General features: G+C 30.1%; 1 protein-coding gene across 1 annotated transcript; it reads right to left on the reverse strand.

Moving 5' to 3' along the window:
- Positions 1–219: 219 nt before the first annotated feature.
- LOC107891113 (cyclic dof factor 2) lies at positions 220–3,835 on the reverse strand. The gene is made up of 2 exons (XM_016815770.2): positions 3,447–3,835; positions 220–2,419 (listed from the first exon to the last, which is right to left on the reverse strand). The coding sequence occupies exons 1-2, from the start codon at positions 3,519–3,521 to the stop codon at positions 1,079–1,081; spliced, it is 1,416 nt and encodes a 471-aa protein (XP_016671259.2). The 5' UTR covers positions 3,522–3,835; the 3' UTR covers positions 220–1,078.
- Between the last annotated feature and the right edge of the window lie 7,992 nt (positions 3,836–11,827).

Genomic DNA, 11,827 nt, shown 5'->3' on the forward strand with positions numbered 1-11,827 from the left:
CATGCTTCTACTCTCTCATGTTATTATATATTTGTTTTTTTGGTACGTTATAATGGAGAGGTGATTCACAAGATTTGAACCCTGATGGAGCTGTTAACCATTGCATCAATGGCTTGCCGCCCATATTTTTATTTCTAAAATTATCAAAAGCACTTAAAAGAAAAAGGTAGAAATAGAGGTCTACCAATATTAAGAAAAACAAACTTACGTGATGATGTCTTTAGTAGTAGTAATAATAATAATAAAAGGAATGGAAAGAGGAGAGCCTGATCGTGTTACTTACAAATTACAACTGAATGAATGAAAATATAAACATTGCAGAAAGGATCATAAAGCTCAACTTTACATGGCAATTGTTGATATTATCGGATATTTCTCACTAAGCTAAGTTCCATAAACATAGGGAAACTGAAACCCAACTGTGCTGTGTTTTCACAATGCTTGGAGAAATGTCAACTTCCACATACACTTAACTTGTTACTTAGCAACTGTTTTCAGGTCAACAGCTATGGATATGAATAAACCATCATGATTTTGATCTTTTCATGAAATTTTTATATCTAATACTTGTGTCCAGAGATGAGAGATCCTCCAAATATATGAAATAATTTAGGCTTGATGCTACGTAGTTTCAGCAAGCCAAACTGATCTTTGCAGCAGCTGATAATTTTCAGGAATCAAAGCATAAAGGAATGAAAACTGTATTTACCGGGAAATCTTTTTTTATCCATCTTCAAAACTGGAGATATTGTACACAAATAATTTCAGAAGAAGACCAACCCCTAACATAATTTGAATATATGAAAATCAAAAGCACCATCTGCTCATCTTTTTTCGTTTCTTGTTTCTCAAACTACATCGAAAGAGATATGCATGTGTATGAAATCCGCAAATGATGAACACCACTCGATCACTGTCTTCTACTATTTACACGAGTCCCGAAAGTAAGAATGGATACATTGCCTAACCTGTCGATAACTGGAGCAGCTTTACTTCCATTCAGCTTTCAACTGATGAAATCTGTGCATTCAATAAGCTCATACCATATTATCATACACCTAGATTTCGTGGCAAATATTTATGTGCTCTCCTGGAATGTGTGTGAACGAGAAAGGGCTGCAGGGTTTGCTTCCAAAATATAGCTGCCATCTGATACATGATCTTTGCCTTCTGCTTTAGATTCGAAGGCGTTGAAAATTTTACCTCCTCGTAAAGGATCCTTCTGGCCAGGTTTAATACCTAATGTAGCCCATATGGGACTCCTTGAAGCTTCATTTGGATTGTCAATTCTTAGCGTTTTGGGGACCAGAATGCACTTCTCTGATTGCTCCTCTTCGACAACATTAGCTTCTCTGTAATGTTTGCCTAGTGTCGGTAAGCCATTGCCCGAGCCACAACTGTTGCTAGTAGAGGACGATGGAGATAGGCAACCACTGGAATTACTGATAGAGACATTTCCTCCACCGGAAGCCCATAGAGGAATGCAACCCCAATAAGCAGGCACAAACTGTAATTGAATGTTTGACGGGCAAAATCCCGGAACTGCCACCATTGGCGCAGGGCACCATTGAACTGTATTCGAAGTAGTGCCGTTTGGTGCACCAATATGTTCAGACGAACATTGACCAGTGGCCATTGAAGCTATATTACTTGGGCCTGTATTCCAAGGAAAAATACAAGGAGAAACAGGATAACATTGTGTTGGATGCTTTGTGTTCAGCTCATTAGGTCCTGCTGAACCTATTCTCTCTTTTTGCATGACATTTCCAGGCATGCCGCATGGCGTTATGGAAGACCCACACAAGGAAGGTTCTTCTCTTATTTCTCCTGAACTGACTGTACTGGTCTCAACACATCTCTTCTGGTCCCCAAGGCTAAGCACTGTCTCCATGGATTCACAAAGAGGTGCTTCTGCACCAAATTTTAGAACTGTTCCATTTCCCATGGCAGTTGTAGTTTCCCCCGGAGATAGAAGCTGTTGAGTCGTAGAGTCGGGGTTTTCTATCCGAGTCACTGGTACGCCGCCAGAAGAAGCTATTATCTGTCGGTATTGAGAGGCCAAGTGCTTGTTCTTCCTCCGCCCAGCACCTATAGGAACATTTCTCATTGTTCCACCAGCGGTCCAATATCTCTGGCAGTTCTTGCAGAAGTGCCGAGGTTGGTTGACATTGTAGTTATTGAAATAACAGAATTTTGTGTCAAAGCTGTTGCATCGTGGACATGGAAGGATCTTGTCTGGTTTCTTAAAAACTTTCTCTTGGTTTGTACCATTTGTCTCTACCTGTTCATCTTTTACAATACAGTTCATTCGTATCCCGTTGGATTTCAAAGAAGTCCGGCATTCTTCCGTATCATTTTCTACCGTAATGGACTGACATGTGTTCGACTGAGAAGTTTCGATTTCGACGATGGTCGTATCCTGAAATCCAGAATCCAAATTGCAATCTCATTTATAAAAGGTTAAAGAAAAATGAAAGATACCCATCAGTCAAATTGTAGTTAAAGTAATGCAAAAGAAAGATGTTTCTTGACCAAATTCAAAGGAATAATGTTTAAACTGTCCTTTTTCCCAAGTTTACAAGAAATTGACTGGGAACAAGTGAAAAAAGAAAAAAGTATGGCTGCCATAATTACATGACTTTAGGCAAAGGTACAGGCCATGAACAGCTTCTAATAAATCATGTTGGACAAACTGCTTTTGCCCATCACCCTAATACAATAATATAATATATATTTATATTTACATAAAGCTGGCTTTTCATTCAAAAACCAGGAAAAGATAGTCCAAAAGAAATCATAAGTTGCAAAATTCTATAAAGAAACATGTTTTACAAAATTCCTCATGAACATATAATCTCTACTGCCAAAATCAACTAGATGTTTTTAATAGATGAACAAAATAAATTATTTAAAAAAAAAACTAAACATGATTTTAATGTTCTTACTTCCCGGAGCATCCAAAGCAAAACTTGACCCCTTTTTTTTGCGAAATTTAAGGCTTCGTTACTTCATTTAAAACCATATACTAAAACACACACACAAGCACATTTAAAATATCAGAAAGGAAAGGACTACATAAAAAAAAATTTGAAACCATTTATCATTAACCATTTACTCGTTTATATACCAAAAAAGCAAACAAAATTCATTCCAAATATAAGTCAATAAAAAACTAAGTAAATATGAAAGTGAAGATGCCAAAAACATGTGTTTTGAGTCCCAAAAACTTCAATTTTGGAACCATAAAAGAGGTTTAACAAACCCACACTTCCCCAAAACATCATAGCAAAACAAAACAAAAAACCCATAAACATGAAGGCAACAACAGCAGAAAAAAATGGGTAATTAACTAGAGAAGAAAACATACAAAGCACGAATAGAAACAATACAAGCAATGTAAAAAAATAAGAAATGAAGTCTGAATATATGTAAAAAGGTGAGGTTACCCCAGCATGAATCTGAGATTGAGGCATAGGAATCTTCCTTCCAAAGAGCTTGAAAGCTGGATCTCCACCCTTCATCTTTTACATAAAGATTTTGACGTCTTTGAAACTATGAAGAGCAACAACCATCACTGGGGGGAGGAAAAAAAGAGCTCTTTTGTAGAAGCAAGGAAGCAACTTTTTATAGTGTTTTTAGTCTTTTTTTCTCTAAAATCCCAGAAAACCCCTCAAAACACACAAAATAAAAAAGGAAAAAAGATTTGATAAAAAGTCTTGTGAGATAAAAGCATAAAGAACGTGAAGGATCAGAGTTCAATTTTTAAACCTTTCTTTTTTTCCTGCTTTTTTATTATAGTATTTTTAAAGATAAGCTGTCTATTTGGGAAACCTTTTTTCTTTTTCGATTTCTTGGCAGGGTTATAAAATCTAGGGCATGTCAACTTTTTTTTCGTTTATTTCTCTCACTACTCCTTCTACTCATCTTACATTTTCAATTTACTTTTAATTCTCAAATTTTAGTTTTTCTATTTTTACATTTCAAATTTCACCTCTATCTTTATAATTATTTTGTTAGATTCAGGTTTCAGTTTTCAGTTACAGTGGTAACAATTAAAATTTTAACTAAATTCTTAAAAATAAAATTAGAAGAATTAAATTCTAAATTTATAAAAAAAATACAGTGACTTTTGCAGATATTAACCCTTATTTTTATAATAAATATGTTGATGTAACTATGTTTTTCTTAATGAAATTTTGATGGTTGACTATGAGATTAAATAAACCAAGTTTTTATGAAAAATGAATTTCATATTTTATTTTTTGTATAATAATAAAGTAGTATAACTTGCAAATTAATATAAAAATATTTTAAAATCGCTTCATCACTTTATTATTATTATTATTATTATTTTAAAACAAGTAGTAAAATTTTCACTAGTGAAAATCTTTTGAAAATTTGAACCATCCATTTTCAATTATTCTCATTATATTTATTTATCATTTTTGTTTATACAAAGACTATCAAAATTTAACATCATGTTATGGCATGATAGTCAAGGATATTTATCACCTTAAATATAGTATGGGTTTGAGTCACTCTAATCCATTAATTATTTGGGTTTTACTCTGTTATTATAATTCATAAAAAAATCAAAACTAAAAATATTAAAAAAATACGATAGAAAAATTAAAATATTAATCGATATTTTTAAAAACATTAATTTAATTCCTCTCCAAAGTCTAAGTAATATAATGCAATCATTCATGTACTTTTAAGCATTATTTAAAGAATTTATATACAATTATTTTGTATAAATAAAGAACACAATAGTTGCCGTACAAATTAAATTTTAATTTATCTTATGATGTTTATATAAAAGATTCAAGTCAAACTTTTATGTTTTAATTCAATGTTAAAGAATTTTTATTAAATAAAAAATCCGTTTCATTATTTGAAAATTAATAAAATATATAAATTTATATTAATATCTACATATTTTTATTATATTTTTAAAATTATTAATTTAAATTTGAAATGAATCTAGCTAATATAAGAATAAGAATAGAATAGAATACTTTTGTCCAAGTTTGTTTCAAGAGTTAACTAAACTAAATGAAGCACTTGTGTCCTATAATACAAACATTTATGTATTTTAGTTAAAACTGGATTAACCTCTCAATTTTCAATTCTATCAATCGAATTTTTAACCCACTTCATATCGAATTATTGTCTCTTTTTTAGATTGTAGGCTTAAGAAATTGTGTATATTATATTTGAATTGAATGGATGGAATGTGATAGAGAGGTAAAAGGGAGTGGGGGTGGGGCCATTTCATGAGAAAGGGAGGCAAAAAATGAAAAAGGGAATTTGAAAGAGACTCGCTTTTTACGCCGCCTTCAATGTCTTTGCTTCCCCCTCTTTGCCTTTTCCTACCAATGGAATGGGCCCTCCCTTTCTTTCTTTCTTTATTTTATCCCATTTTAGTTCGTGATTTGTGCCTTTCACCAATCACTTCATTTTTTCCCATATTTTAATGCCTCCAATTAAAATTTCCCACTACTTTATTTCTAATTTTAGTATCTTATATTTATTCATTTCAATCCACTCAAATTTGTTTAATTATATTTATTCAAATTTTATGTATTTTTTATCCACTTTATAAAATAAAATATTTTAAATTTATGGTTTTATGTTCATATATCATGTATGGATTTTTATCCATTTTTTATAAAAACATTTTTATAATAATGTACTTTAGATTTTGTTTGATAAATGATTCAATCTTCTTAAATTTAATTTTTAAGTATCTTTAATAATTATAATAATTTTGCACTTAATTTAAATTTTTTAATAAAAAGTGTTTTTTATGCAAAAAAAAAGTGTTGAATAAAATAAATAGGTAAATATTTATTTATCATTTGGAAAGTAATTTACACTACGTTTGGTTCACTGTAATGGAATATAGTTGTAATAGAATAGAGTTGTAATCAGTAATTTAACTATTTAGTTCAATGGAATAGAAGAGAACTGTAATAGTATTCTTGTGTTTGGTTGAATAGAATTATATTGTAATGATCATTCCATTGAATGAGTATTAAATTCAATCAAACAAATGAATGAGGGAGAAGGCTATTCTATTCCCCCAACCAAACATGGTGTTAGTAATTGCTTGTAATTACACGGGATGATATGTTTGAGAAACCATTATAATTTGTGGGTCCCATTAAATTGGGTGTAATTCAAGCATTTAATTACACTAATTCTTAGGGAAATGTGAGAATCGAAGTAATTACGTAGGTAATTATGTCCAAATCCAATTATCCTATGGCTTTCCAAACACCCCGTATATGATTTAACCTTGAAAACTTATTTTTATACAAGTTTAAGCTATAAGAAATTATATTATAAGCATATACACGAATGAGTGTTTGGATGGTTATTACAAAATATTTCTAAAGTTATATTATAAATCTTAAAAAAATATATCATAAAAATAATTTGTGTATTTTATAAATTTATAATAAAAAAAACTATATTCCTTAAATTTTAAAAAATTTTAAAGTTATAACCAAAAAGTGTATTATAAAAAATTAATTTACATGTTATAAAAATGTTATAAAAAATATTAGAATATACTTATTTATAAAAAAATTAATCGAACTAAACTTTTTTGGTTAATTCAGTCGATTAACCGAATTAACTGAAATATATATTTTTTTGTTTCTGGTTAAAACAAGTATAAAACATATAAAAAATTAACCGACTTAACCGACCAATTAATTTATATTTTCAAAAAATTAACCGAACTAACTGAATACTTATATATTATAATATTATTTATTAAATTTGGTTAATTCGGTTAACTGACCGATTTTGAACCGAATTAACCATTAACCGAACTTCTAAAAAATTATTAACCGGTCACAGACCAAATTAATTCGGTTAATGGACCGATTAACCAAATTTGTTTGATTAACCGAATTAATTCGGTTTTACCTGAAATTTGCATACCCTTAACTGTTATCTCCGAACAATAAAAATGTTGATTGGGTGATAGTTGATCAACTTACAAAATCGACTCATTTTATTGCAATTAGGATAGATTGGTAACTTCCGAAGCTAGCTGAGGTGTACATTCGAGAAATTACTAGATTGCACGGTATACCTATGTTGGTTATCTTTGATTGCGATCCTCGGTTCATTTCGAGATTCTAAAAATAGTTGCATGAATCTCTAGGTATGAGACTTAACTTTAGCACAACCTTTCAACCGCAGGCAGACGGGCAATCTAAACATGGTATTCAGATATTAGAAGATATGCTTCGAGCTTGCGCAATTGATTTTAAATCAAGTTGGTAACATTATTTACCTTTGGTTGAATTTGTGTACAATAATAGTTTTCAGTCGAGCATTCAAATGGCTCCGTACGAAACTTTATATGGTTGTAGGTGCCGAACACCTATTTGCTGGTCGGATTTGAGTAAAAGAAAAGTTGTTGGGCCAGAATTGGTTTAGGAAACTAAGGTATAGTTAATGTGGTCCGAGATAGATTGAAAATAGCTTCCAATAGAAAACAATCATATGCAGATCTGAAACGTTGAGACAGTGAGTTTTTCGTGGGTGACAAAGTGTTTTTAAAGGTTCCACTATGGAAGAAAGTTCTTCGATTTGGTCAAAAAGGAAAGCTGAGCCCTCGATTTATCGGACCGTATGAAATCAATGAAAGAATTGGATCAGTTGCTTATTGGTTGGCATTACCTGTGGAATTGCAAAAAATAAACGATGTTTTTCATGTGTCAATGCTTTGAAAATATCAAACGAATCTTTCTCATATTATTTCGACGGAAGATTTTGAAATTCAACCCGACTTGTCATACGAGGAAGAACCAGTTGAAATTTTAGCTCCCAAGGTAAAAGAGTTAAGAAACAAACGTGTTTGCCTCGTGAAAGTTCTGTGGTGTATCCTACGAGTCGAGGAAGCAACTTGGGACTCAGAAGAGACAATGAGATCTCAGTATCCCTACATTTTTTCAAGTAAATTTCGAGGACAAAATTTCTTTAGAGGGGGAAAATTGTAATGACCTAGAAGTCAGTGATTTCGAAAAGTATGGTTTCGGGACCCTGTTTTCGTAAATTGAATTCATAAATATTTTTATTAATTAAATATTCACAAAGCTATGTTAGGAGTGAATTAAATTACAAATACGTAATTTCACCGAAATAAAATTTAATTAGAGTACAGGAACTAAATTGTATAAGTAATCAAAGTAAGAATTATTAAGGGATTATAATTAGAATTTAATATATAACTTATAAAGTAAATAAACCTTTATATATGAATGTATATGAGTGGCGGGTTAAAACTTATTATATATATTTTATATTATAAAGTTCAGTTAACTTATTGTTAAAATAATAAAATAAAATAAAAAGAAATGAAAAGATGATATTAGTGGATGGAAAGAGAAATATTATTCTTATTTCATCTTAGACTTTTCGAAGCAAAAAAGAAAAGGGAGAATGACGTACAACAATAGGTTTAAACTTTTCAAGCTTCAATTGGTTAGTTAATTTAGTTCTTTTTCTTATAATTTTTATGTTTTAGGAATTCCGGTACCTAGAGCTAGCTGACCTATGTTGTACTTTTCGTTATTGTTAATATTTGAGGATGTTATTTTAGTTGAATATATAAAGCTTTAGGGACTAATTTAGATTTTTAGGTTAGAAGTGAAAAATGACTAAATTGTAAAGTCAATTGATGATTTTGTCTAATAAGGGCTAAAATGCACAAATTGTGAAAATTATGTTAGTTCCTATTTTAAAGAATAAATTGAATAAAATGCAAAAGTTGCATAAATTAAAAATTGAATGAAAATTTTAATTTTATATTTGATGAAATGTCTTGTTGTTTTAATCCGTATCTAACATTGACTCGGATCCCTCGAAAAACAAAGGAAAATATAAAGTTTTCAATAAATAGCTCAGAGTTCATGGTTTGTATTTCTATAATCTGAACTATTTAAATTGTTGCATATAAACATTGCATCATATGGTAAGTTGATAAAGTGAGTTAGTTCTTGGAAATCTGTGTGAAATGCTAATTTAATTGAAAGGATGTGATTGAATGTTTAATTGTAAAATTAGATTTAATTTGATAGTTATGTATTAAATCGAATTGATTTAAGAAATGGACAATGTTGACAGATGCATGATAATGGATTGATGGAAATTTGGTTTTGATATTGAAGATTTGGTATATTGAATCAAATCGAGAAACAAGTTACCCCATTAACTATTCGGGCAAGGTCGATTATAAATGGAATGCCATATGATAAAAAGAGTTCAGGGTTATACGGGTATGTGTCGAGGAATGATGGGCATTCCATTTGTCAGTTATTCCGACTAGTTCTAGGCACATTTATTTGTCAGTTATAACCAGCCAGCACAGGGCCCAATTTATTATCACATATTTATCCGTCGGGCACGGGGTGCCAAATTGATATGTTGATTGGATCCGCATATCCGTCTGAGTCATGTTAATAGGAAATTGAAAATGGAAATCAGAACCACAATGGTGGAACATTTAAGTTAAGGATGATTATGAACTTTGAATGTATTCAATGGTAAATTTTGAGATGGAATGTGCTAGCATATGATCTAATTACCAAATGATATATGAAGTGAATATGACATGCTCTAGTATTAGTAAATATATGATAATTTTGAGAAATAAATAAGTGAATTGGTATATGGTAATAGCTATATTGCATTTTATTATTTATGTTAACTTATAAATCATTATATTTTAGAACAGTTATTAATATTCGGATTATAGAAATACCACTAAGTTACTCAGCATACGATTTTGTTTTCCATGCGCAGGTTAGGTACTTAAGGATTTGATCGTCGTTTCAGCGTCCAACGATAATCCTGAACTTAGGGTACATTTAGTTCACTGTAATTGAATAGAATTGTAATCAGTAATTCAATTGTTTGGTTGAATGGAATAGAATAGAGCTGTAATAGAATTCTTGTGTTTGGTTGAATGAAATAGATGTTATAATAGTAAAAGGAAAAAGATTTAAATGACCAAAGTACCCTTAGCAGAAATTTTTTTAGGTAGATGATTATTATTATTGTTATTAAATTTTAATAAAATTATTGTTAAATATATTTTATTAAAAAATAATAAATAATTTAATCATATTTTAACATAATTATTATTAAATATAATTGAATAAAATATAATATAATTTAATAACATTCTTAATATAATTATTATATAAATTAAAAAATCATAATAGATAATACTATAAAAATAATATATAATCTATTTTATTATTTTTAAACTGCAATACATAGTTAATGTGCTAAAATATCATTAGTGAAACAAAAAATTTAATTATTCTACAATAAAAAAACAAAATATTAGAAGTGATAAATAATTTGAGAATTATATTTCACATCCAAGCATAATATTCATATATTAACAAAAAATTACATGATTTCATTAGCTTATATATCATAATCCATATGTTATAAAATTTTACAACATCAAAAAGTTACAACATTGTAATGACATTTTATCATGTCATTATACCATTCAAATATTACAAACACAAAAAGTTACCAAAATATCATCAACACGACCATGATTTTTAATGGTTTGCAAGAAATCTTCTGACCCATTTCAATCATATAGAAGAAGGTAAACTAAAGAAAATGAACATTTGCGTTAGATGATTTGGAATTTTACTCAATGCGCGATAGCGCTCATCCTTAGTTAACCATTCTACTTCACATAATGTTGGATATAATTTTAGAGCACTTTCTTGAATGGTCATTTTTTACTTTTGTTGAATTAGCACTTCGGAGGCAATACTCTTAATGGTTTCAAGGCCAACAGTTCGAATGTTTTCTGCTAATAAAGTGGTAGCATCATTAAGTGAAGTAGAAAAATAACTTGCATCAGAAATCTTTTTTTTTTCTTCTTAGAAAATGTGGAATCACCTTGGTTTCTAGCTGGTTGCGATTGTATAGCTGAAAGATCTATTTCATCCAAAGAGACATCAGCTTCGCATCCGTGGAAATCGTTTCTTTCTTCATAAGTATTTGTAGTTGCTACATCCTCAACGTCTATTTCTTCAATAATATCAGCGGCTATTTGAACATCTTTCCCAGTGGCTCGATCTTTTGCGTAGATGGCAGTTAGTTGATCATAATAAGGGAAACTACGATGTTTGAATTAAGCGGCTTCTTTATGACTCTATAAAAATGAGGAATCCATATTAGATATAAGTTTGGTCAAAATAAGATAATAAAGACTTGAAATAATTCTTACATTCATATATGAATTCCATACCGCATCTTCAACAACAGCAAGTTGCCTATGCTCATCCCAACCAAAGTCACTATTGTTTTTTCTACTAAGCATGTCATAAACGATTGACCAATCCCTTTTCAATTTCCTAATCCTCGATTCAAGATTAAGTTAGCCTTCAACATGGCATGGGGTAAAACTTTTTCTAGCATTTTTTCCAACTCATTTAAATAACAGGCTTTGAATCTCATATCTGCATTAAAGGTTCCAACATTGTGTAAGTCGACCACACAAGCAACCAACGCAGCATCTTCTTCTGGAACCCATTTTCTTTTGGTTCCTCGAGAATTTTAGGAAGAAACACTTGATTGTGAAAAACCTAACATAACTATCTTAAGAAAAAAACGCAAATTAAAATTAAGTTCAATATTATGAATCAAAATGTCAACACTTAATAAAATTATAACACGTGATGAATCAAAAGAAAATAAATTATAATTCAACAAGTCTAGTACAATATAAAAAAAACAGTTCAAACACCACCAAAGTTTCATAAACTAGATA

This window comes from Gossypium hirsutum, chromosome A11, assembly GCF_007990345.1.
Source record: "Gossypium hirsutum isolate 1008001.06 chromosome A11, Gossypium_hirsutum_v2.1, whole genome shotgun sequence".
Classification (NCBI taxonomy): Eukaryota; Viridiplantae; Streptophyta; class Magnoliopsida; order Malvales; family Malvaceae; genus Gossypium; species Gossypium hirsutum.